We start from the raw sequence: 26,272 nt of genomic DNA, 5'->3' as shown, positions 1-26,272 counted from the left end.
ACAGAGAGAGGGGTACTGGGAGATGGAGCAGACCCTGTGACAGAGAGAGGGGTACTGGGAGATGGAGCAGACCCTGTGACAGAGAGAGGGGTACTGGGAGATGGAGCAGACCCTGTGACAGAGAGAGGGGTACTGGGAGATGGAGCAGACCCTGTGACAGAGAGAGGGGTACTGGGAGATGGAGCAGACCCTGTGACAGAGAGAGGGGTACTGGGAGATGGAGCAGACCCTGTGACAGAGAGGGGCACTGGGAGATGGAGCAGACCCTGTGACAGAGAGAGGGGTACTGGGAGATGGAGCAGACCCTGTGACAGAGAGAGGGGTACTGGGAGATGGAGCAGACCCTGTGACAGAGAGAGGGGTACTGGGAGATGGAGCAGACCCTGTGACAGAGAGAGGGGTACTGGGAGATGGAGCAGACCCTGTGACAGAGAGGGGCACTGGGAGATGGAGCAGACCCTGTGACAGAGAGAGGGGTACTGGGAGATGGAGCAGACCCTGTGACAGAGAGAGGGGTACTGGGAGATGGAGCAGACCCTGTGACAGAGAGAGGGGCACTGGGAGATGGAGCAGACCCTGTGACAGAGAGAGGGGTACTGGGAGATGGAGCAGACCCTGTGACAGAGAGAGGGGCACTGGGAGATGGAGCAGACCCTGTGACAGAGAGGGGCACTGGGAGATGGAGCAGACCCTGTGACAGAGAGAGGGGTACTGGGAGATGGAGCAGACCCTGTGACAGAGAGAGGGGTACTGGGAGATGGAGCAGACCCTGTGACAGAGAGAGGGGTACTGGGAGATGGAGCAGACCCTGTGACAGAGAGAGGGGCACTGGGAGATGGAGCAGACCCTGTGACAGAGAGAGGGGTACTGGGAGATGGAGCAGACCCTGTGACAGAGAGAGGGGCACTGGGAGATGGAGCAGACCCTGTGACAGAGAGAGGGGCACTGGGAGATGGAGCAGACCCTGTGACAGAGAGAGGGGCACTGGGAGATGGAGCAGACCCTGTGACAGAGAGAGGGGTACTGGGAGATGGAGCAGACCCTGTGACAGAGAGAGGGGTACTGGGAGATGGAGCAGACCCTGTGACAGAGAGAGGGGTACTGGGAGATGGAGCAGACCCTGTGACAGAGAGAGGGGTACTGGGAGATGGAGCAGACCCTGTGACAGAGAGAGGGGTACTGGGAGATGGAGCAGACCCTGTGACAGAGAGAGGGGCACTGGGAGATGGAGCAGACCCTGTGACAGAGAGAGGGGCACTGGGAGATGGAGCAGACCCTGTGACAGAGAGAGGGGTACTGGGAGATGGAGCAGACCCTGTGACAGAGAGAGGGGCACTGGGAGATGGAGCAGACCCTGTGACAGAGAGAGGGGTACTGGGAGATGGAGCAGACCCTGTGACAGAGAGAGGGGCACTGGGAGATGGAGCAGACCCTGTGACAGAGAGAGGGGCACTGGGAGATGGAGCAGACCCTGTGACAGAGAGAGGGGTACTGGGAGATGGAGCAGACCCTGTGACAGAGAGAGGGGCACTGGGAGATGGAGCAGACCCTGTGACAGAGAGTGGGGTACTGGGAGATGGAGCAGACCCTGTGACAGAGAGAGGGGCACTGGGAGATGGAGCAGACCCTGTGACAGAGAGAGGGGTACTGGGAGATGGAGCAGACCCTGTGACAGAGAGAGGGGTACTGGGAGATGGAGCAGACCCTGTGACAGAGAGAGGGGTACTGGGAGATGGAGCAGACCCTGTGACAGAGAGGGGGGTACTGGGAGATGGAGCAGACCCTGTGACAGAGAGAGGGGCACTGGGAGATGGGAGCTGCAATCACAGTGGGAGCATCCATCTTGATAAGATACAGACGTGTGTTATTTGATGTTATTTTCTACAGTTAAGTTAATATTGCAATTGTGTTTTCTTCCAGAGCCTAAATGGGCAACCATATCGATGAAGAAAGTCGATGAGCTGGCAGGGGTTAGGGTGGGCCAGGTGAGGGTCTGGGTGGTGTGACCCGTAAAACTGCTTTTTTATTATAAAAAAAAATGTTAGGAACCAGCACTGTGCTGCTATGGTACATGTATGGAGGGTGTTTGTCTCGGCCCACAGGGAGCAGGAGGCTTGGTCTGTTCACAGTTAAAGGTTCAGGGCAGGAGAGGATCAGGACTGGATGCGTGGTTGATTTGGTGGTGAGACTCTGTCAACAGACGCACTCAGACATACTTCTCTTTCCCTCTTTTCTCTGACTCCCCCTCCCTCTCCTCTCCTCCCTCCCACAGTTGAGGTATGGCAGCAGGTGGATGGTGCCACTGTGCCTGGGCGGGTCTTCTCATTCTGCTGGTGTTCAGCTGGGGTGCCTGGACCCTCAACCCTGATGACCCTAATGTGTGCAGCCACTGGGAGAGGTCAGTAAAGTGGGACACGCCAGGTACAGACCAGGGAGGATGTTCACCAGGCTCTCCCGTATTTACACACAGACAACCCGCACCCATAAACAGTCAACCAGAAGTAAAAACTGGGAGCTTTTACTCCCTTGGATTTTAAAGAGGATGTAGTCAAGCTGTTTAACATCAAGTGTTTATGTCAGTCTGAGTGGTGAGGATCATGGAGGAAGACTCAAGTGGTTGGATTGCGGATCAACATTCTCATTATGTGGTGATGAACAGGAGCTGGTGGATTTTGTAGGATTATGGATAAATAATCTCAATAATGAATTAAAGCTGTGCTGCCATTAATATGTGACAGGCTGCATGTGTGCAGAAGTTGTCTCTTTCTCAATGCAAAAATACATTTCAAACTTCTACCTGATCAACGAAGAGCACCCCAAAATACTTTTAAAAAGCCAGTTTAAAGACAAACTTTTTAAAGAATGCCTATCTTTTATAACACTTATTTATTAATGCACTTTTTATTAATATGTTTACCAAATATTGCCTCAACAATAAATAAAAGCAATTATTGCTTTATTAAGTATGAATCCTCCTTGTACTGCCCTCCCCTCTCTCTCCTCCCTCCCCTCTCTCTCCTCCCTGTTTTCTTTTCCTTGTCTTCTCCTCACTTCACTCTCCTCTCCTGCCCTCCTCCTCCTCTCCTCTGCTCTCCTCCCAGCTATGCAGTGACAGTGCAGGAGTCCTACTCCCACCCGTTTGACCAGATTTTCTACACTCGCTGCACTGACATCCTCACCTGGTTCAAGTGCACCAGACACAGGTAGGGACACACACACCATGTGATTATTGAAATTCATTTGTGGTGATTGTTTTATGTGGTGAGAAATGGTTTGTGAAGAACCTCAGAAGACCATCACAATCTTAACTCTAATGATGTTCTAAGAAGGTGTTTAGTGATGTATGAAGTACAGTAGATCAACAAGGTTTCTGTGTCTGTGTGTGCTTGGGTACATGTGCGTGTTTGTGTGTGTATCTGTGTGTGACAGGACCAGTTACAAGACAGCGTACCGGCGGGGTGTGAGGACCATGTACCGACGCCGCTCCCAGTGTTGCCCCGGCTTCTACGAAAGTGGAGAACTGTGTGTTCGTGAGTGTTGCTGTTCATCACATCCAAGAGTACACTAAGTGTTGATGTTCATCTCATCCAAGACTACACTACACCTCAAGTCACCTGCCCATGTCCCTTTACAGTTTTTCTCGATTGGTTACACACATTTTCTGAAAGCATACCTCATACTCTCAGAACTCTACACACAAATCAAAAAACACACACACAATGGGCAAAACCACTCATTTCTCCTGCAAAATTAAACTTTACACTCAAAACAATGTTATTTAATCTCAAAATTGTATTTTGTTTTCAAATGACACACACAAACCATCATATGAATAGACATTTATAAGAATGATTTGAACACTGATGTGCTCAATGTAAAACACTATGATGAATGGAAAACACTTTTCTTTATTCATCATAGTGATTTAGGCCTTTTTTTGTTCAGTGTTACACTAACTGTACCACAGACAGTACATACATAAGTGTGTCGTAAAATATTTGAGAATATTGTCTGTATACTCAGTACACATAAATACACGGTAACAAAAGTATTTTATTTTTCCCACAAAAATAATGTACACAGTGTACATCCCAACCAACATAAAATTGCACATGCAGTGGTCTACATACAGTGGTCTACATACAGTGGTCTGCATACAGTGTTCTACATGCAGTGGTCTACATGCAGTGGTCTACATACAGTGGTCTACATGCAGTGGTCTACATGCAGTGGTCTACATGCAGTGGTCTAAATACAGTGTTCTCCATACAGTGTTCTACATACAGTGTTCTACATATAGTGGTCTACATACAAAACACTGTATACTGTATACAGTTACATTACAGTTTTTCACAATTGCTATAACACATTTCTTGAAACAGTCACCCACTTTCTCAAAACTGTAAACACAAAACCTCATCTTCAAGCACTATTTACAAAACCTCTGAATCCTCTTGCAAAATGAAACTTTCGCCTCAAAACCGATTTACCCGTGCTCAAAATCAAACACTGCTCTCACATCATAAACAAAGTGATCAAAATTATATACACTATCAAGCAGTCAGTACACCCAAAAAATAGAAAACACATTGTTCAAAACATAGTTCTCAAAAAGTATTTTTTACATAATCTCAAAACGAATTTCATATTTATCCGTCATTGTCGAACAAAGACATGTTCCATCATAGTAGCTCAAAATTGATCAATTTCAAAAAAAAATCAAAGGCGTAAACTTGATCAATGAGCTTCTTCTTGTCTTTGGGCTGGGTTAGACCAGAGCACTTCGTCAACATCACAAGCAATATTTTCCCACCTTCAACAACCTGTTTGCTCTCTGAACTGGCTTATATTGGTTGTGTCACATCATTTGCAACAAGTGAAATCAATTTTGAGTGGTTGTGTTTAGTCAATGACATGTTTTCTCTGTTTATATTTGATTGTTGCCATTTGTGTTTACCAGTATGGATGACATGTGCATTAGAGTGCAGAATGTGTTTAAAAAATAAGAATGTGTTTAGAGTTTTGCTGAAAATTTTAAGTGAGATCTGCAAATTGTGTTTTACCATGTGAAATGGTTTAAGGTATTGACAACAGACAGGCACAATTAGCTACATGAGTTCAGGCAACTGAGAACTTTGTTCAGCCAATGGGTTTTAGAGTTTTAGCAATTGAGAAAAATTGTATTATTATTTTTCTTTGTATTTGCCGTAATGTTATGGAGTTATTTTCTAGGACCACGTTCATGATGTCAGTTTCCTGTTCAGGAGACAGACCGCCTTGTGTTGGTCATCTTTCAGTTCTGCCAAACAAATAGTAAAATACTGTAAATACTGTGTAGGAATACAAAGTAGGAATACATTTCCCAAATACTTGAAATACTTTATTTTTACAGTCCTACAGAACAGTCCACAGGCAATACTGTACTTCTATATTCATTGAGTACTGTATTGATATGCAGTAGGCCAAAATGCAATTTTCTAGTGAGAGTAGATTTCTTACCTATTCTCATTTCGGAAAGTCCAGGTGATGGATGCTAGAGTGAACTGGCTCAAATGTGGCTGTCCTCTTTGCCCAGCCTCCCTCATTGTTATCCCATGGTTTACTACATGGTCAACCAAAGCGGCTTGGATCTCATTAGAGATTACAGTCCTTGGCCGTCCTCCTCCTCTACTCTCACTCCTCTGGCTCTGCCTCTGTTTCCAATGTTGGCATCCATTGCTCCAAAATAGAATAGGTCACCTGTTGCCCTTTTATGCCAATGCTCTGATTTCTAATTGTAAAACAGTTTGACAGGTGTTTGTCCATGCGATGAGTCAGTGTGCATATTTGAATGGCAGTGTGTTCCTTGTGAAAACTAAAGATTTTCCTCATGGAAATTGTGCCAAATGCAGAGAATTGTGTGTAGTGTTTTGAAAAAAGTGTGTTTTAGAACTCCAATTTGAGTGTAAAGCAGGAATTGTGCTGTAGTTTAGCAGAATTGGTTCAGGGGGTTGCATCAGTTACATGTTGTGGTAATTGTGTGTCAAGTACCAGTATTTGTGTGTAAACAATTGAGAAAAACTGCAACAGGTTTTGCTGCCTCTTGAACTAATGAGACACATTAGAGCTTTTGGCATCAATATATTGAACAAATGAAAGCATATAGCAGTCAACCATAAGTCTTAACACTTTCCAGAACGTTCAACTCAGTCAGTGTTCTGTATACGCTATACAGTATACTGTATCTCAGTGTTAGTGTATATACTGTATACGCTATATACTGTATCTCAGTGTTAGTGTATATACTGGATACGCTATATACTGTATCTCAGTGTTAGTGTATATACTGTATACGCTATACAGTATACTGTATCTCAGTGTTAGTGTATATACTGGATACGCTAGTAGTGGACTGGCCATTGGGAGCACCGGGAGAACACTAACTACATCAAACACAGACTGGGGCGGTTCTGGACACATTTTACTGGAGGGGCCAAGGGCCCCAGTGTTTAATCAGAGGGGCACATTAAAAATCGGAAACAAATTATATTTAAACATGAAATACTTTTTTTTGCTTTACATTAAAATCATACAAACGGCTTTGATTTGTATTTTATTCAGTCAGCTCAGGGGGGCCACAGGGGGGGCCAGGGACATTTTACAGGGGCACTGGCCCCTGTAGGCCCCCGTGTAGAACCGCCCCTGCTGTGGATGCATTGGCAGGGCAGCTGTGGTGGCGTAAACAGGGGCCGGTTCTGGTGGGCCAGTCTGGATAAGTCCAGGGCCTATTTTTTCTCCCAGTCCATTCCTGCTATATACTGTATATGCTATATACTGTATCTCAGTGTTGGTGTATATAGTGTATGCTATATACTGTATCTCTGTTAGTGTATATAGTGTATATGCTATATATTGTATCTCAGTGTTAGTGTATTTAGTGTATATGCTATATACTGTATCTCTGTTAGTGTTTATAGTGTATATGCCATATACTGTGTGGTTAGGGTTAGTGTATATAGTGTATGCTATATACTGTATCTCCATTAGTGTATATGCTATATATTGTATCTCTGTTAGTGTATATAGTGTATATGCTATATACTGTGTGGTTAGGGTTAGTGTATATAGTGTATATGCTATAGACTGTGTGGTTAGGGTTAGTGTATTTAGTGTATATGCTATAGACTGTGTGGTTAGGGTTAGTGTGTAGAGCTCACAGAGGCACTCAGTTCCTTGTGTCTTCTGGGTTAGTGGTGTCCTGGTTATTCAACCATGCATCTAAAGATTCATTGAGAAGATGAATGGTGATGAAAGGACTGAAGTCCATTGTAAGTGTGCCTTAAAGGCAAGGAGGGGGAGGGGGATGAAGGAAGATGAAAAGAGAGAGGATGGAAGGGGAGGACGATGAAGGGAGAAGTAGGATGAGGTATGATATAGGAGTGTTTTTGGATGTTACCGTAAATTGTAGAAGAACAAATCTCATGAGACTTGAGGTGTGCGGGACCCTGTTGTCTCTCTCCTGTAGTGGAAGTGGATAACAGGGCCTCAGGGGTTTACTGTTGCTACCGGTAGAGGGACCTGGTTACTGGGGGAGGGGCCTGGTTATTGGGGGAGGGGCCTGGTTACTGGGGGGGGGCCTGGTTACTGGGGGAGGGGCCTGGTTACTGGGGGAGGTTAAGAAGCCAGGGCTGTATAACTGAATTCCCTGGGATAATCACACTGGGGTTAGGGTGATTACCCTGGGGTTAGGGTTAGGATTCATTTCACTATGGTACTTTTAATTTACAGTAATACCAGTTAGTCTCAGAATTGTATGAGAACCAATGTAAGATATTAGAATACAGATGTAGTGTCGGCTGTAACAATTTTGGAGAAGAAGAGAAGATAGATTTTTTATCGCAGAGACCAGAATATAAACAGACTTACAGGGATTTCTGTTCCTCATTTCTGTCTCTTCCACTTTTCAGAACTCTTAGTTCTGAATTATGCTTCTTAAAAGTAACTTAAAACTGTTTTGTGGGTACCATCTCTCAGAAGACAACATCCATTGATGTATTCACATAGTAAACAGACATGGACAGAACATCTCAACTTTACTGTGTAATTAGAACGGTGTGAATATCCTTCTTATCCACCTTCGACTCACTAGAGAGGATTAGTAGATCAGTTCAGCTCCAACTGCAACAGTTCAGCACACTCAGACAGCAACAGGAATTAAAGGACGTCCATTAATGAGTTACTTATTGTTGGTGTCTGGCAGTTTCATCCTCTTGTGTGGTAGTCTCTGCCCTGAGTCTAGTCTGGAGGATTACAGTTTTTCACAGTTGCTAAAACACATTCTTGAAACAGTCACCCATTTTCTCAAAACTGTAAACACAAAACCTCATCTTCAAGCACTATTTACAAAACCTCTGAATCCTCTTGCAAAATGAAACTTTCGCCTCAAAACAGATTTACCTGTGCTCAAAATCAAACACTGCTCTCAAATCATAAACAAGGTAATCAAAATTATATACACTATCAAGCAGTCAGTAAACAATACACCAAAAAATTGAAAACACATTGTTCAAAACATATAGTTCTCAAGGAGAAGTACATTTTTATGTAATCTCAAAACTAATTTTATATTTATCCGACATTGTCTTTTGATGAACGAAAACATTTTCTATCATAGTAGCTCAACATTTATCAGAAATTACTACTCTGCTTTGCTCTTTGCAGTTGTTCTTGTTCTTTCTCCTCCTTGTACCCCTATACAGTACTATACTGGCCTTGCATAGTTTGTCACCAAAGGGCACTCTACAACGTCCCTATTGGCAACACGAGTCGGGCAGAATGTTTGTTTTGTTACGCGTTTCTGGATTTTATATTTCATTAATTTTCTATATCGGCCGATATATCGGAGTACTATACCCTGCATCTCACTACCCACAACTCACTCTTGTTCTTTGTTGATATGAACCCGCAACCAGTCTAAATCTATTGAGCATTCAGTACTGTTACTGTAACAAATAGAAAGTACAATGTTCAGGGCTATACCATTTGTTCATTGTACAGTATAGAGCCCACAATGCACTGTACTACAGTATACAATACTATACAGTAAAAGGGACCAAAATCAAAGGAGTAAACATGTGGTCAATGTGCTTCTTCTTGTTTTTGGGCTGGGTCAGAGTCATTGACATCACAAGGAATATTTTCCCACCTTCAACAACCTGTTTGCTCTCTGAACTGGCTTATATTGGTTGTGTCACATCATTTGAAACAAGTGAAATCAATTTTGAGTGGTTGTGTTTAGTCAATGACATGTTTTTCTATTTGTGTTTACCAGTATGGATGACATGTGCATTAGAGTGCAGAATGTGTTTTGAGAATGTGCTTACAGTTTTGCTGAAAAGTCTATGTGAGATTTGCAAATTGTGTTTTACCATGTGAAATGGTTTAAGGTATTGACAACAGACTGCACAATTAGCTACATGAGTTTAGGCAACTGATAACTTTGTTCAGCCAATGGGTTTTAGTGCTTTAGCAATTCAGAAAAACTGTAAACTATTCAGCATTTAATGATTCATCAACTATCTTCTGTGTTTATAGTTTACTGAAAGATTGGGGGATAGACAGAGAATATATGTGTGTGTGTGTGTGTGTGTGTGTGTGTAATTGTAATGGATAAGTTTGTTTTGTGTTTCTTTTTTAATAAGTTGGAGGATAAAGAGTGTTTTTAATGATTTTTCCATTTCGAAAACCACATGTTTTTAAAGGAAGGCTATGTATGCTGGAGAGTGTGCAGGGCTGAACTTGTTTGCCATCATGCTGTTTGGGAACAAATAGCATGCATATGCAAATGTACCCTGTTCTACACCCTTTGATTGCTGGAGTTCGTGTCCTCAAATCTTTTTATGTGTCTTTACAAGTATTCCTTTTATTCATTGAAGCCAAGAAATTAGTTACCATGCTCCTGTTCAGGTGTGGTTGCCATGCTCCTGTTCAGGTGTGGTTACCATGGTTACCATGCTCCTGTTCAGGTGTGGTTACCATGCTCCTGTTCAGGTGTGGTTGCCATGCTCCTGTTCAGGTGTGGTTGCCATGCTCCTGTTCAGGTGTGGTTGCCATGCTCCTGTTCAGGTGTGGTTACCATGCTCCTGTTCAGGTGTGGTTACCATGCTCCTGTTCAGGTGTAGTTACCATGCTCCTGTTCAGGTGTAGTTACCATGCTCCTGTTCAGGTGTGGTTACCATGCTCCTGTTCAGGTGTGGTTACCATGAGCTGTAGTTATCATATTCCGATGTAGTTATCATAATGTACAGGTGTAATTATCATGTATCATATATCAGAAATAAATACAAAAGATAAATACTAGATGTATCTTTAAAAGATTGTGTGTGTGTGTGTGTCTGTATATGTGTGTGTGTGTGTGTGGGACTGATGTTCTCTCCTGCAGCCAGGTGTACAGAGGAGTGTGCTCATGGCCGCTGTGTTTCTCCAGAGACCTGCCAGTGTGAACCAGGCTGGGGGGGCAGGGTCTGCTCCAGCGGTGAGACACTCACTCACTCTCACACACTCACTCACTCTCACTCACACACTCGCTCACACACTCACACACACACACACTCACTCACTCACTCTCAGGTGTTCCTCAGAGGGGGAGGTAGAGGGTATGTGTGTGTGTGTGTGTCCACACGTGACATCAGCTCTGGGTCAAACAGGTCCTTGGAGACTTCATTTAGATTATTGCTCTTCAGTTCCATCTGCTGTTTACCAGATTTCATTATGATGTGAACCTGGGAACCCGGGTCAGGGTGGAGGTCAGGTAAATGTACTCTCAAGAAGAACTGGATAGGGAGATGGAGAGAAAGAGAGAGAGAGTGGGGGGGCGAGAAAGGTAGAAAGAGTGGAGCAAGAGAGGTGTGGATGGGGTTTAACAGAGCTAGCCAGTAATGTCCCTGTCTGAGGAGTTGGAGGTAAACAAAATACAAATTTTCTAGACTGCATGTTTGTTTTTATTTTCCTGACAGTCTCCTCACTTTCCTAACCCTGCATCTGCTCTGCCTGCCTGCCTGTCAGATCATATGTACAGCAATATCTTAGAACCTTGACCCTAACCTGACCCCTACCCCAACTTCAACGCCTAACCCTGATACCTTCATTCAACTCTTCAACTCACGTTGTTAATGACGCGATCAGTGACATCATTAGTGACATCATTAGTAACTGAGCTGAGAGTGTTAGGGTTAGGGTGTCTAATAATGATGACTGTGTGTGGCTGCAGGCTGTGAGCAGGGCCTCTGGGGCCCCCACTGCAGTAACCGCTGCCAGTGTCGCCATGGTGCCCAGTGCAGCCCCATCACGGGGGCGTGTGTGTGCACAGAGGGCTACCACGGTTGGCGCTGTGAGAACACCTGCCAGCCCGGTCGCTACGGTAATGGCTGCCTGCTGGAGTGCCGCTGTCTGAACGGAGCGACGTGCCGGCACGACACCGGGCAGTGTGTGTGTGCACCAGGGTACACTGGGCCCACGTGAGTGCTGGTGAACACACACATACACACTAACATGTACACACTAACATGAACACACTAACACTTACACACACAGACACATGCTGTCTCACCAGCACCATTCTCACCTTGTTCCTCCTCCTCTCTCTCTCTCTCTCTCTCTCTCTCTCTCTCTCTCTCTCTCTCTCTCTCTCTCTCTCTCTCTCTCTCTCTCTCTCTTCTTCTCTCCCTCAGCTGTGGTGAACCCTGTCCTGATGGTAACCATGGCGCCCAGTGTGAGCAGCGTTGTCCCTGTCAGAATGGTGGAACGTGCCATCACGTGACTGGGGTGTGCTCCTGCCCCCCAGGCTGGATGGTATGACCCACACACACATCCCCCTCTTCCCCTTTCCTGCAGACTGGAGGCCCACCCTCTCCTGCAGACTGGAGGCCCACCCTCTCCTGCAGACTGGAGGCCCATCCTCTCCTGCAGGCTGGAGGCCCACCCTCTCCTGCAGGCTGGAGGCCCATCCTCTCCTGCAGGCTGGGTTGGTTGTTCGTCTCCTTGTGAAGTATTCCGTTAGCAGACGTTCAGCTGTATAGGGTTAGGGTTATCTCTGTATCCTTCCCTGCTTCATGTCTCGGTTTCTTAACTGGTTCATCTAGTGTGAGTGGTTGTCATGACTAAATGCATTAATACCCTATAAGGTTAATGTGTCTGTGACCTGTTAAATTATATTTTACTGTACTCTATTCAGGGCCCAGTGTGTGCAGAGCCATGTGCATTTGGCAGCTATGGTGTCAGCTGCAGCCAGCCATGTTTGTGCCAGAACTCAGGCCTGTGTGACCATATCAGCGGGCTCTGCCAGTGCAGCGCTGGACACAGAGGAGACAGGTAAACACAGAAAAGACAGGTAAACACACAGAGGAGACAGGTAAACACACAGAGGAGACAGGTAAACACACAGAGGAGACAGGTAAACACACAGAGGAGACAGGTAAACACACAGAAGAGACAGGTAAACACACAGAGGAGACAGGTAAACACACAGAGGAGACAGGTAAACACACAGAGGAGACAGGTAAACACACAGAGGAGACAGGTAAACACACAGAGGAGACAGGTAAACACACAGAGGAGACAGGTAAACACACAGAGGAGACAGGTAAACACACAGAGGAGACAGGTAAACACACAGAGGAGACAGAGCTAATGCCGTGTTGTGTACAGAGGAGGGTGAACCATTCCGACGGGCATCTTAAGCCCATGCAGCCTTTGATTCGTATTTAAGCAATAAGGTACTTTTTTTTTTACTCCGCTGTGTGTCGGGCCTAAAAATACCCTGGAACACGTACTTTACGTTAAGGTACTCGAGTACCTTATTGCTTTTATAATACAGTTACCAGCGAAATTATAAACAGTAAATAAATACTAAGCTGCCTTTCAGCACAAAATAGTTATAGCCAACATACGTTGTGTATCGCATTTCAGTTGCCGAGAGAAAATAGTCCCGTACGTGTGGCTGTTGCTATGCAACGGACAAACAGCATTGTGAACTTCACATTTGTTAGCCTAGCTAGATCTCGCACCATCTCATTTATTCACATTGCTCATTTTATAAAAGATGCCTTTAAAATAACAACAATGACAATGGGACACTTTCAATAAAATATTTAATTTAAACATTAGGCCTAAACATTCTCAGTCATAAATGTTTCGTAGACACTGGGTATATGGTAGCAAGCTGGAAAATTATTGATTTCTTGTGTCTTTTATTATTGCGAACAGTTTTGAACCTGGTTGTCCTCACCTTCCCTTACCTCCTTCCCTCACCTGCTTCCCTCCCCTCCCTTACATCCTTCCTTCACCTCCTTCCCTGACCTCCCTCATCTCCTTCACTTACCTCCTCCCCTCCTTCTTTTCTTCTCCTCCCTTACTTCCTTCCTTCCCTCCCCTGCCCCTCCCCTGCCCCTCCCCTGCCCCTCCCCTGCCCCTCCCCTGCCCCTCCCCTGCCCCTCCCCTGCCCCTCCCCTGCCCCTCCCCTGCCCCTCCCTTCTCTCCTCTGATCCCCTTCCCCTGCTCACCTCCCCCCTCCTCCCCTCCCTGCTCTTCCCCTCCTCCCCTCCCCCCTCCTCCCCTCCCTGCTCTTCCCCTCCTCCCCTCCCCCTCCCCAGGTGTGAGGAGGAGTGTGTGTCCGGCTCCTTCGGCCCCCAGTGTGCTCTTCCGTGTGTTTGTCAGAACGGAGCATCTTGCCACCCGATAACGGGGGCGTGTCTGTGTGACGAGGGCTTCCAGGGGCCCCATTGTGAGGCCCGGCTCTGCCCCTCGGGTCTCTACGGACGCAGCTGCGACAGGTCCTGCCCCTGTAACCCCGACAACACCCTCAGGTTAGTGCTGCCATGGCAACGCCGGCTACACCATCAGGTCTGTGCCGCCTGTCATGGCATTACCTATTATGTCTGTAAACAGCCTGTCAAAAACTTTCATCCTAAGGTTCAAATATATTTTACAGCTCCAGACAGATTTTTGGGGGCAACATTAACCCTAACTAACCCTTTTTAAAGTAGCCCTGGTCCACATACATATTATCTAGAATCCTGATTCTGAACATTAATACACTGTGGAATAACACTAGAGTGGCACAACAGTTCACAGTTTGTAGAAGTTTCCTGTCAGAGCTGTTAGAGATCCATCCTCTCCTCTTTTCTCTCCTCTCCTCTTTTCTCTCCTCTCCTCTTTCCTCTCCTCTCCTCTTTTCTCTCCTCTCCTCTTTTCTCTCCTCTCCTCTTTTCTCTCCTCTCCTCTTTTCTCTCCTCTCCTCTTTTCTCTCCTCTCCTCTTTTCTCTCCTCTCCTCTTTTCTCTCCTCTCCTCTTTTCTCTCCTCTCCTCCTCCAGCTGTCATCCGTTGACGGGTGAGTGTTTGTGCTCTGCTGGGTGGGCGGGGCTTCACTGCAATGAGACCTGCTCTTCTGGTTACCACGGCCAAGGCTGCAAGGAGCCATGCAACTGTGCAAACGGGTCAGACTGCGACAGCATCACCGGGGCCTGCATCTGTGCTCCTGGATACACGGTACACATACACACAGACACACACACACACATACACACACACACACACACACACACACACACACACATAGACACACATACACACAAGCTTGTGCCTTTGCGCTGTCGGAGACAATCTAGATGCAAGTGTAAAGATGATATTTGTTGTATAATTACACTAATAATTTAGTAGACGCTTTTATCCAAAGTGGCGTACAGGATTTGACGCTCCACAACTGAGGAAAACCATGAGACTATACTCAGTAATGAATGAATTGGTTGACAGGGGTGGTGTGTGTGTGTGTGTGTGTGGAGGATTATGGTGTAGACTGACTTGTTTTCCTGGCAGAGTGAGGACTGCTCCGCCCGCTGTCCGGACGGTCTGTATGGGATGAACTGCAGCTGGTCCTGTGCCTGCAGCCACCTCTCCTCCTGCTCACATGTAGACGGCTCCTGCATCTGCACAGCAGGTACCTCTGATCCTGATAACATGTTACACACAGGCCAAAGAACCCACCACAGGAACTACATTGTAGTTCCTATGTGGTGAGCGTTGGGGGGGTGAACTACAATACCCTCCACCAATCAGATTGCCCTCAGGGTGATAGAGTACAGGGACATTCCTCTCGAGGCAAGTAGGGTGAAGTGCCTTGCCCAAGGACACATCGTCATTTCGAACCAACAACCTTCTGATTAATAGTCAGACTCCCTAACCGCTCAGCCATCTGAGCTGTTTTCAACACCACACTCATTATCTCTCCTCTCCTCCAGGTTGGCAGGGTGTGGACTGCAGCCTATCCTGTCCCAGTGGGACCTGGGGGCTGAGCTGTAACCAGACGTGTCTGTGTGCCAACGGCGCTGCATGTGACCCCGTCACAGGCTCCTGTACCTGCAGCCCCGGATGGAGGGACCAGTACTGCCACATCCCCTGTCCTGTGAGTCTGTCGCAGCTGTCCTATCACCTTTCCTGACTCTGTCACACCTCTTCTGACTCTGTCACACCTCTCCTGACTCTGTCACACCTCTCCTGACTCTGTCACACCTTCCCTGACTCTGTCACACCTCTCCTGACTCTGTCACACCTTCCCTAACTATGTCACACCTTCCCTGACTTTGGTACACCTCTCCTGACTTTGGTACACCTCTTCTGACTCTGTCACACCTTCCCTGACTCTGTCACCCCTGCCTTGAATCCTGAGGGAAGCTTGCCAGTAAACGTCCGATGTGTAATTCTGAAGTCATTCCAGGGTGCAGACTGCTGTCAGGTGGTCTCTGGCTGTACCTGTAGACTCCACATACCGTGTCACCAGTTTCCAGAATGTTGTGGATGTGTTCTGCTCTCAGGATGGTACCTACGGGCAGGACTGCCAGGAGAACTGTGACTGTATCCATGCCGACAGTTGTGACCCTGTGAGTGGGACCTGTCACTGCCTGGCTGGCTGGACAGGTCAGTGGTGTATGTATTTATGTCATACATCTATAGGCATCTATATGTGTATATAATGTTTGTATAGATATACTATGAGGGGCCGTTTAGGAAATAATTCAGACTGTAGGTATAGACACATATGAAACACATTCACATGTGAATTGTTTACACACATTCACACTACTGAACATTTACATACACATACAAAATGCTCGCACAGAAGCATGTAAAACACATTCACAGACTCACACGCGCATAAATGATAGGCTATGGTTTCATATGTGTCTATACGAGCATTTCACATAGATGGATTTGAGTTTTTAGGTGTATGGATGTGTGTGAATGTTTCATATGTGAATGTGTATGTGTTTCATATGTGTTTGTGTTTCATATGTGTTTGTGTTTCATATGTGTTTGTGTTTCATATGTGTTTGTGTTTCATATGTGTTTGTGTTTCATATGTGTTTGTGTTTCATATGTGTTAACCCTAACCCTAACCCTGTCTAAGGACAGTCTGAATTATTTACTAAACGGCCCCTGATAATAAATAATAATAATAACTACTTACTAACCTCGACCGTTCGGTCATGCCGGGAAATATCAAACTGAGGCTTGAACGTATCGACCGAGCGAGGTTAGTAAGTAGTTTATTGTATGGCATTTTTAGCTCTTTTCATTTTGTAAATGAAAATAAAAGGTAGTCTAATTGTAGCTAGCTCTCAAGTTTCTTTCAAGTGTGTTTCAGGTGTTGCCTAGCACCCAATTACTTTTGATAGAAAGCGGACAACAAGGTTCTGCTCAAATGGCTTTAATTCCAACACAAATGACGACTCTTAGAAAGTTAACAATTTCTTTTGTTGCCGTTGATGTCTTCAGTATCGTCTGGATAGTAAAACTCAGCTGACTCCTCGATATCGCAGATTTTGAAGATGACGTCAGAGGAGGGCAATAATAATCCTTTATCAAACTGCAGACCGGCGATGAGGTCAATACGTGGCTGGCATGACTACCCATTAGCCAATCAGAACGCTTGTACGGTCGTTGCATATAATAATTAAGCAATAAGCCCCAAGAGGCCGTGTAGCAGTAAGGAGAGTTGTTAGGCACGATGCAAAGCGGAGTATGCAGTAGCTATGCCACTGCATACTTCTGTTCTATTTTTTTTCATTACATAATTATTCATAAGTATGTAGTGGCATAGCTACATCTCTGACGTTGATAACAAACCAAACCGTTAAAAAATCGGTTGAAAATTGAGCAAGTTATGGTTATTTAAAAAGTACATGTAGCACCAACTCAATGTTAAGGGTGAGCGAGTTGACTGTAGCAAGATGGTCGCCATGTGCGGACGTTCCAGACTCCGCCGTAAGACATCTAGTGTTTATATATATATATATATATATATATATATGGTTGGGATGGCCCATTCAAATCAACGGTACTTTTTGGCATGTTCTGAAGAGTCGTATAATAACGTGATATTGGACACCTCGTCGGGCATTATCCCTTACATGAAGCACACCCCGGGCTCACTCTCAACCAGAATGCTTGATTTAATCTACGAGTATTAAAATGTTTAACAATATACAGGATCTATGTGGAAGTAATATATATGTGTGTGAATAAATAACCACAGTTTGTGGTGCCCCCCCCCCCTGTGTGTGTGCATGTTGTGTGTGTATATGGTGTGCATGTTGTGTGTGTATATGGTGTGCATGTTGTGTGTGTATATGGTGTGTATGTTGTGTGTGTATATGGTGTGCATGTTGTGTGTGTATATGGTGTGCATGTTGTGTGTGTATATGGTGTGTATGGTGTGTGTGTGTATATGGTGTGCATGTTGTGTGTGTATATGGTGTGCATGTTGTGTGTGTATATGGTGTGTATGTTGTGTGTGTATATGGTGTGCATGTTGTGTGTGTATATGGTGTGTATGTTGTGTGTGTATATGGTGTGTATGTTGTGTGTGTATATGGTGTGCATGTTGTGTGTGTATATGGTGTGTATGTTGTGTGTGTATATGGTGTGCATGTTGTGTGTGTATATGGTGTGTATGTTGTGTGTGTATATGGTGTGCATGTTGTGTGTGTATATGGTGTGCATGTTGTGTGTGTATATGGTGTGTATGGTGTGTGTGTGTATATGGTGTGCATGTTGTGTGTGTATATGGTGTGCATGTTGTGTGTGTATATGGTGTGTATGTTGTGTGTGTATATGGTGTGCATGTTGTGTGTGTATATGGTGTGTATGTTGTGTGTGTATATGGTGTGCATGTTGTGTGTGTATATGGTGTGCATGTTGTGTGTGTATATGGTGTGCATGTTGTGTGTGTATATGGTGTGCATGTTGTGTGTGTGTGTGCAGGAGTGCAGTGTGACGGGGTGTGTGAGGGGGGCCGCTGGGGCTCCAACTGCTCCTCCAGGTGTGACTGTGGAGACGGAGGCTCCTGCTTCCCCCAGGATGGCACCTGTGTGTGTGCTCCTGGGTACCGAGGCTCCTCCTGCCAGCGCAGTAAGAGACACAAACACATATATTTGTGTACATACATGTATGGCCACCATGTACAGTGTACAGTACCCTGCTTGCTGTTCTGTGTGCACAGTCTGTGATGAAATGTAAAAGGAGTTTAATCCTTTTAACTTCTATGTTTTTTTACTTTGCCCTGTTGGTTAGTGGGACTATAGCATTTATGGGACCGTTCTAATCACATTTTCCCTGTTTGATCCTGGCGTCTCTGTGGCGTTGCTGTGGCATCTCCGTTGTGTTATCGTGGTGTTGCCGTGGCCTTCCAGAATGTTCTCAAGGGTTCTACGGCCAGCACTGCAGCCTGACCTGCCCCCCATGCCTCTATAGCGACGGGCCATGCCACCACACCAGCGGACTCTGCCAGTGTCTCCCTGGATACATCGGCTCCCTCTGCATCGAAGGTCACACACACACGCACACACACGCACGCACACACACACACACATATGCACATATACACACACACACACACATATGCACATATACACACACACACACACACACATATGCACATACACACACACACACATATGCACATACACACACAACATATGCACATAAGCACATACACACACATACAGACTGTGTTTGTTTGTGTGTATATGTTCAGTGTGTCCAAGTGGCAGGTTTGGGAAGGACTGTGCTGAGGTGTGTGTGTGCACCAACAACAGTACCTGCAACCCCATCGATGGATCTTGCCAGTGCTACCCTGGCTGGCTTGGAGAAGACTGCTCCCAAGGTCTCTCTCTCTCTCTCACTCTCTCTCTCTCTCTCCTGGTCCCAAGGTACACACTGTCCCTCCCTCCCCGCCCTCTCTCTCTCTCTCTCTCTCTCTCTCTCTCTCTGTCCCTCTCTCCCCCCCCTCTCTCCTTCTCTCTTTCTCTCCTGCTCCCAAGGTACACACTGTCTCTCTCCGTCTCCATCTCCATTTCTCTCTCCCTCTCTCTGTCTTTGTCTCTCTCTCTTCTCATCTGTTCACTTCTATCTTCCTACCCTGTTTCTCTGTTTCTTTTCATCCCTTCACCTCATCAAGGTTGTAAACAGTCAGCACGTTGACCAACCTCTTCCTTATAGAGAAAAGAACCTTAACATATCATGTGTCACATGTGTGTTTATGAATGTGGGAAGTGTGTGCGCACATTAGTATGTGTGTCCATGTTGGGATCATGCATGTGTGATCCACGTGTGTTTGTTCCAGAGTGTCCTGCAGGCTCCTGGGGACCTGACTGCATCCACGTGTGTAACTGCCATAACGAGGCCCAATGCAGCCCTGCAGACGGACACTGCAGCTGTAGCGCAGGCTGGAATGGACCGTACTGCTCCCAGCGTGAGACACACACACGCACACACACACACCTTCCAGCTCCCTCACTTCTCTCTCCTCTCTCACCTCTCTCCTCTCTCACCTGTCTGGCCCAGGTTGTCCCCCTGGTTTCTATGGGGATGCATGTGCGCAGGCATGTCACTGCCAGAATGGAGCTGACTGCCATCACATCAGTGGACTCTGCTCCTGCAGAACCGGATTCATAGGACCCAGCTGTGAACAGAGTGAGTGAGGGAGTGTCTGAGAGAGAGTGTGTGTGTGTTTGAGAGTGTGTGTCCAAGTGAGTGTGTTTCCAAGTGAGTGTGTGTGTGTCCAAGTGAGTGAGGGAGTGTTTGAGAGTGTGTGTCCAAGTGAGTGTGTGTCCAAGTGTGTGTGTGTCCAAGTGAGTCAGTATGTATCCGAGTGAGTGTGTGTCTCCAAGTGAGTGATTGTGCAGTGTAAATGAGTGTGTATCCAGAGTGTGTTGGTGTTACTAACTGTGCATGTCTGTACAGAGTGTCCACCGGGACTGTTTGGCTATGGCTGCCAGCAGCTGTGTGAGTGTATGAACAATGCCAGCTGTGACTACGTGACTGGGACCTGCTACTGCAGCACCGGCTACAAAGGCATCCGCTGCGACCAGGGTGAGAGGATCCTGACACAGCTCCTAACCCTACATCCATTTATGCTAGTTAAAAATGTATGTTTACAGGGGATGAATAGAGAACCCTTAACTGCAGATCCAAAGGTTAAAAACAGGCCTCTAAACGAGGCTTTGGAATTAGTCGTCAGCTAGACTATAAGAATAATCTATTCTTATCAATATTCTTATGGTTCTAAAAACGTGTAGCCGCTGTGTGGATGGAGGAGCTGAACCCGTACACCAAGATCAGTCCTGCGCTGGCGTCGGCCCGCCGGTCTATAGGCGCCGTGCTGGGGGTCATCTTCCTCCTGCTCCTCATCCTCACCTCGCTGGCTCTGGCCGTGTGGCGACGTCACCGCCGTCAGGAAAAGGAACACACAGCCTGCGTCTCCTACACACCCACCCAGCCAGGAGACACGGAGCAGCCCTCCTCTGGTGAGGAACCTGCTCATCCTTCCAGACACTCTCCCAGCCCCTCTCTCCCTGTCTCTATCTATCTCTCTCTATCTCCCTCTCTCTGCATCTCTATCTATATCTCTATCTCTCTCTCTCTGCCCCTCTCTCCCTGTCTCTATCTATCTCTCCATATCCGTCTCTCTCCATGTCTCTCTCTCTGTCTCTCTCCCTGCGTCTCTCTCTGTCTCTCTATGTCTGTCTCTCCCTGCATGAATTATTTTAGCTATGAATGGTTGCATCAGGCTGCGGGGTTGTGTCTATAAATCAGACACACACACACATTCCTCCTCTCCAGGTGTAAGGTGTTCAGGTGTGCTCTGCTCTCCAGGTGTGTCCCCCAGCAGGAGCCAGGCTAGCTGCTCCAACCCCGGCTACCTAACTCTAGGCGCCTGCTCTTACGCGGGCCACTACACTCGGCCTGACAAGAAGACGTCCGCCAAGGTGATGAGACAAAGACCTGTGTCTCGTTGACAAAGACATAAAAAAAATAATTTGGTTAATGTTTTTATTGTTCATATTTTAAACAATGTCAGCAATTGGTTAGTTTTAGTTCATTGATGTTACTAATAGTCATAGCTGTTATAAAAAATCTCAGTGAAATCTAGAGTAAACCCCAGTGGTTGTTTTCCAGGTGAAGACTAAGAGAAGGTACCGGAACAGTGCCCCAGAGTGGGGAGCTTACTACAACCTGAACGAGATCGGTCAGTTTCACCCCAAAAGGATCAGATAGCCTATCTGCTAACTTTCAGGTCCAGTCTGTTTCCATCTGTAACAAGTACAAAATCAGGAACTCTGGAATTATTAGTCCTGTTCCTCCCTAGAGGCCTGTCTAAACCTCTAATAAATAAACTAAGCATGTAATAATCATTCCTAACCTATGTGAGCTACTACAAGTGCAGTAACTGAAGTGACTTCTCATCCTGTTCTTTTAAAGCACCTCCAGGTAGAGCAGTGAAATCTTTCCCTGTTTTCTCCACACACAAGAAATCGAAATTTCTATCAGTGTAGAAAACAGTGAGAGATTTTACAATCTATTTTGAGACTGCAGCAACACAAATCTAACATGTACAGGCTTCCATTAACTTGATATTGATCTCATCTCTTTTCCTAGAACTTACACCCTATATCCTATACCCTAGCACCTACAACCTCCATCCATACCATACAAGTACTTTCAGTGTGTTTAGTTGAAGCTACTAGAGAAAGGTGATGCCATGATGTATAACCAGGCCTTTCTTGTAGCAAGGCTCTAACAGCCGTGTGAACTCTGTAGGTGTTTACTGTTTGGACAGACGGTACAGCTACCATGTAGAGCAGTGCTACAAAGGTACAGTATAATCATGTATTTAGCTTTTGTCCCAAAACTCTACCACTGAGCCCTACTCCTGCTCTGAACCCCTGCAGCAGTGATGGCTAGACCTGAATGGTCTTGACAAACCATCCCTGTTCTCATAGACCCCCAGCCAGTCCCCTCAGCCAATCCCCTTGCTTCTTCTGTAGCCAATAGCTGAGTCTCCTGTGTGTGTCTCTACCCTCCCCCCTATCCCCTTTGCCTTTTCACCTACACCTTTTGTCTCTCTGCCCCCCCTATCCATTATAACCCTATCCCTGCTCCTTACCCCATATCCTTTTACATAGGGCCATATTCCCAGTCAGGAAGCGGCCCTGACACCTGGAGGTGCCAAGTACAACTACGATTGCTATGTCCCCTGGACAAATATATTGTGCAGACCTTTGTTTTTTCCAGCTCTGGGGAAGTGATCCTGACAGCCTGGTTGCTATATTCATTGAACAAACAGATCAGCCGCATCTTCTTTACAGAAGCCCTGGGGTATCCCAGCTACATTTCTTAGTTGCAGTTTGTTTGGAATTTTTTTCCTCCCACAAACCCCTGCTGTGGGCCTATCAGGACTTTTTGTACCGTATCTTCCAGTGTCCCTCTAAGTGTGTTCAGTAAGATGCTCAGTTGTCAGTTGCCTCTTAAGTTGGTGAAGTCAGAATGATGCAACAAGATCATGGCTATTTATGGATGTTATACATTGTTTTGGACAAAATACTTTACATGGTTAGATAGTTTGGACTCAATCTTGAAATGGTTTACATCAATAGAATCATAAGACTTGTAGCTTACCAATGATGCATGTGTAGTAGTCAAAAAATATTATTTTGGTGGGGGGGGGTGATTTAGACAATTTAACAAGCTACAACCTGCAGGCGGGCCATTGAATCGCAAAATTCAGGTTGCTCGAATTTTAACAGTAAGATTCTGATCCTAACCCCCCACCCCCCTCCACCCCTCAAAAAAAAACGAATTATGAAGAAAAAGCCAAACACACAAATTGCGGAAAAAGTCGCCCCTAACTTTGTGGCGCCCCAGGCCACTGCCCGGTCGGCCCGTGCCTCAAACTGCCCCTGACTGTATATTCAAATAGAACAAAATTCTGGCTGCTCAATCAAAACAATTTGTGCCAGATTTTTTTGGGTTCAAATTTTGGGGAACTAATTTCACCATATAAATTTGAGCAGCCTTAATTTTGTTCTATTTTAATTTCTGACGCTTGTATTTTTGGGGTAATTCTTGGTCTCACTGGGGTCCCACAGGGTGTTTCCTCATTAGTAAAACTTACCCTTAACTCTAACCTTAACTCTAATCCTCACACACCTATTGCAGCCATCTCCTTGGATTCTCAGTGCTGTTTCTCTATGCTCCTGTATTCGGGATTGTTCTTTATCCTTCAGATAACTTTTTCTGATGACTTACTTTCCTTAAGGATGTTCACTTCTGTTTTGTTCTTTAAATCATACATTGTCTTTATAGACTGTAGAAATCACTGAAACAGATTGTTTTTATTGGATTGTAGTTCAGTTTTGCACTCTTAATTCTTATATCAAGTGTGTGTGTGTATGTATATTTGTGTGTGTGCATATGTGTGTGTATGTCCCCTCCCCAGACTACATGAAGGGCTCTGTGTCCAGCTGCTGCTCCCAGGGCAGTGAGAACCCCTACGCCACCATCCCTGAGTCCGCCGCCCGGCCCTCAGAGAGCAGCTACGTGGAGATGAAGTCTCCTGTCCACCACTTGCACCACCCAGACCTATCCTGCTGCTCCTCCACTGTGGTCACAAACCCTGCCCTCAGCAACCCTGCCCTCACTAACCCTGCCCTCACCCACCCTGCCCTCACCCACCCTGCCCTCACCCACCCTGCCCTCACCTATGCGAACACCTCTAAACCTGCTGCAACTAGCAGAAACATCTACAACCAGGGTGAGTGGAGGGTTAGTGTTAGGGCTAGTATAACGAGGGTGAGTGAAGGGGCGGGCTGTGCACTGTAGCGGCACTTGACCTAGCTGTGTCTTGTGAACAACTTTCACACAAGCAAGACTAGTGAACGACTTTTACACAAGCAAGACGGTGAACAAAAGTTTTTAAAAAAAAATTCTTCCTCTCCATCTCTATCCTCCTTCTCTCTCCTCCTGTCCCCAGAGCCGTCCGTCACCATCCTCCACCGGGCCAGTGGCTTGGTGGCAGCCGGCTACCTCCAGAGCCCCTATGACCTGCCGAGGAACAGCCACATCCCTGCCCACTACGACCTGCTGCCTGTACGCTTCAGCCCTGCACACAGCCCTCCTCTGCCTACAGACTCTTCTAGCTCTGTGCTATAGAGCACTCTGTTTTTGACCCAAAATGGCCTCTACTAATTTATGCAACTGAGGACTGACTTTGTCACCACGGTGGCAACGTTGGTACAAAACTATTTAACACTTTTATTTATTTCTGGTGGTCTGGAGAATTTACCAAAAGGTGAAGTGAAAGACACTTGTTCAACTTCTGGAGGTTTGTGTTGGGCACTCCAGCACTTCTTAGCATGGTATGGCGGGAAGACTGTGGACCATGACGAGGGACATCAAGAGACAGATGTTGTGATGATGTCGTTACACTCAGAATTGTCATGCCTGATTTCTAACTCAAACACGTGTCCAGCTCCTTAATTGAACTCCAATATGAACTAGCCAATCAGAATCAAGGAATGCCTGATGCCACTACATGTCCTGAAGCAGAAAGTCGACAGATCCAGAAACAGACCCTGCATCATTAGGTATCAGCGTGACCTCTGCATGTCTGTCTGTGACCCGAAAGAACACACGCTGTTCTTCTAGTTCTGGTATTTATACATTATCTTATTTTGTGTTTACTTTGCATGTTTAAGATCAAAACTGTCCTGTAATGCCTTTTGGCAGACACAATATTTTGTATTTGTTAAGTTGAGAAATGTAACAAATATTTACTGTGCAGTAGTTATGTGATTTCTTAGGATGTAAAGCTCATGTGCATGCGTGCCAGATTATAAATCTGTTCGGTAGTTTATGGAGCAATTCCATCATTGCTCCATGTATCATTTGTAAAAACTGACTTTATATTCAGCCTAACCCTTTAAAGATCCCATGACTGTTTTTGGATGCTTTATATAGGCATTAATGGTCCCCTAATACTGTATCTAAAGTCTCTTTCCCGAAATTCAGCCTTGATGCAGAATTACAGCCACTACGAACAGTCCCACAATGAGCTTTCCCCAGGACGTGCCATTTCTGTGTCTGTAGCTTTAAATGCTATGAGGAAGAAAGAGGCCTGGCTAACTGCCATGCATCGGTCGTTTGCAAGCCATGATATCTCGAGGAAAAACCAATACCTTGCTCGCACGGTTGTAGCTCATTTTCTCATTGGTGGGCCAAATTCTCTGTGCAGGCAAAGTAGAGAAAGGGGAGGTAACCTTCATTTTCAAAACCGAGCGTTTGAGCTTTCATTTCTCGAAGGCAGAGAAGAATACCCAGAGCTTGGTTTACACTTATCGAAATGTATAGCCACCGGGGGACCTAAGGCAGGCTAGGGGAACTCATTAATGTTAAATAACCTCCTAAAGTGAACATTTGAGGTCATGGGACCTTTAAACAACTGGCTGAAAATATTGTTTCTTTCTGGTACAAGATTAAATAATTGCTATTAAATTTTTAAGTAATTTGCAATTTTTCATACTTTTTAAGGCTTTCAATAAAATTACTGTGGTGTTATCTAAGTTTGTGTACTGGCAACAACATCATTTTTAAAATTCTATCTGATAAAAGTGTAATACTATTTGATACTGGTTGTCAAGAGGTGCATTAAATATAAAATACACAACTATTAAAAAGCTGTATCATTTGGCAACAATGTCTTCCTCATTGTGTAACCCTAACCCCTTAACAAAGATGGGAAGTAACAAAGTACAAATACAATGTTACTATACTATATATATATTTTTATATGAATTGTCTGATATTAGTACTTTACTTCACTATCTATTTTTCTGGCAACTTTTTACTTTGACAAATATCTGTACGTTCTACTTCAATTTTCAAACCAGGTTCATTACTTCT

General features: G+C 45.6%; 1 protein-coding gene across 1 annotated transcript; it reads left to right on the top strand.

The window, feature by feature from the left end:
* Nucleotides 1-2,279: 2,279 nt before the first annotated feature.
* LOC146246459 (uncharacterized) lies at nucleotides 2,280-26,055 on the top strand. Its single transcript, XM_084682070.1, has 24 exons — nucleotides 2,280-2,398; nucleotides 3,102-3,203; nucleotides 3,430-3,530; nucleotides 10,421-10,513; nucleotides 11,249-11,495; nucleotides 11,709-11,829; nucleotides 12,212-12,348; nucleotides 13,629-13,841; nucleotides 14,350-14,524; nucleotides 14,852-14,972; nucleotides 15,274-15,437; nucleotides 15,847-15,949; nucleotides 18,296-18,442; nucleotides 18,724-18,858; nucleotides 19,068-19,196; nucleotides 19,656-19,784; nucleotides 19,877-20,005; nucleotides 20,276-20,404; nucleotides 20,611-20,838; nucleotides 21,188-21,300; nucleotides 21,491-21,560; nucleotides 22,133-22,186; nucleotides 23,811-24,125; nucleotides 24,345-26,055. The coding sequence occupies exons 1-24, from the start codon at nucleotides 2,280-2,282 to the stop codon at nucleotides 24,521-24,523; spliced, it is 3,453 nt and encodes a 1,150-aa protein (XP_084538196.1). The 3' UTR covers nucleotides 24,524-26,055.
* Nucleotides 26,056-26,272: the final 217 nt, after the last annotated feature.

This window comes from Hypomesus nipponensis, chromosome 19 (genome assembly GCF_054491055.1).
Source record: "Hypomesus nipponensis isolate SF chromosome 19, ASM5449105v1, whole genome shotgun sequence".
Taxonomy (NCBI): Eukaryota; Metazoa; Chordata; class Actinopteri; order Osmeriformes; family Osmeridae; genus Hypomesus; species Hypomesus nipponensis.
This window is presented reverse-complemented; position numbering and strand designations above follow the sequence as displayed.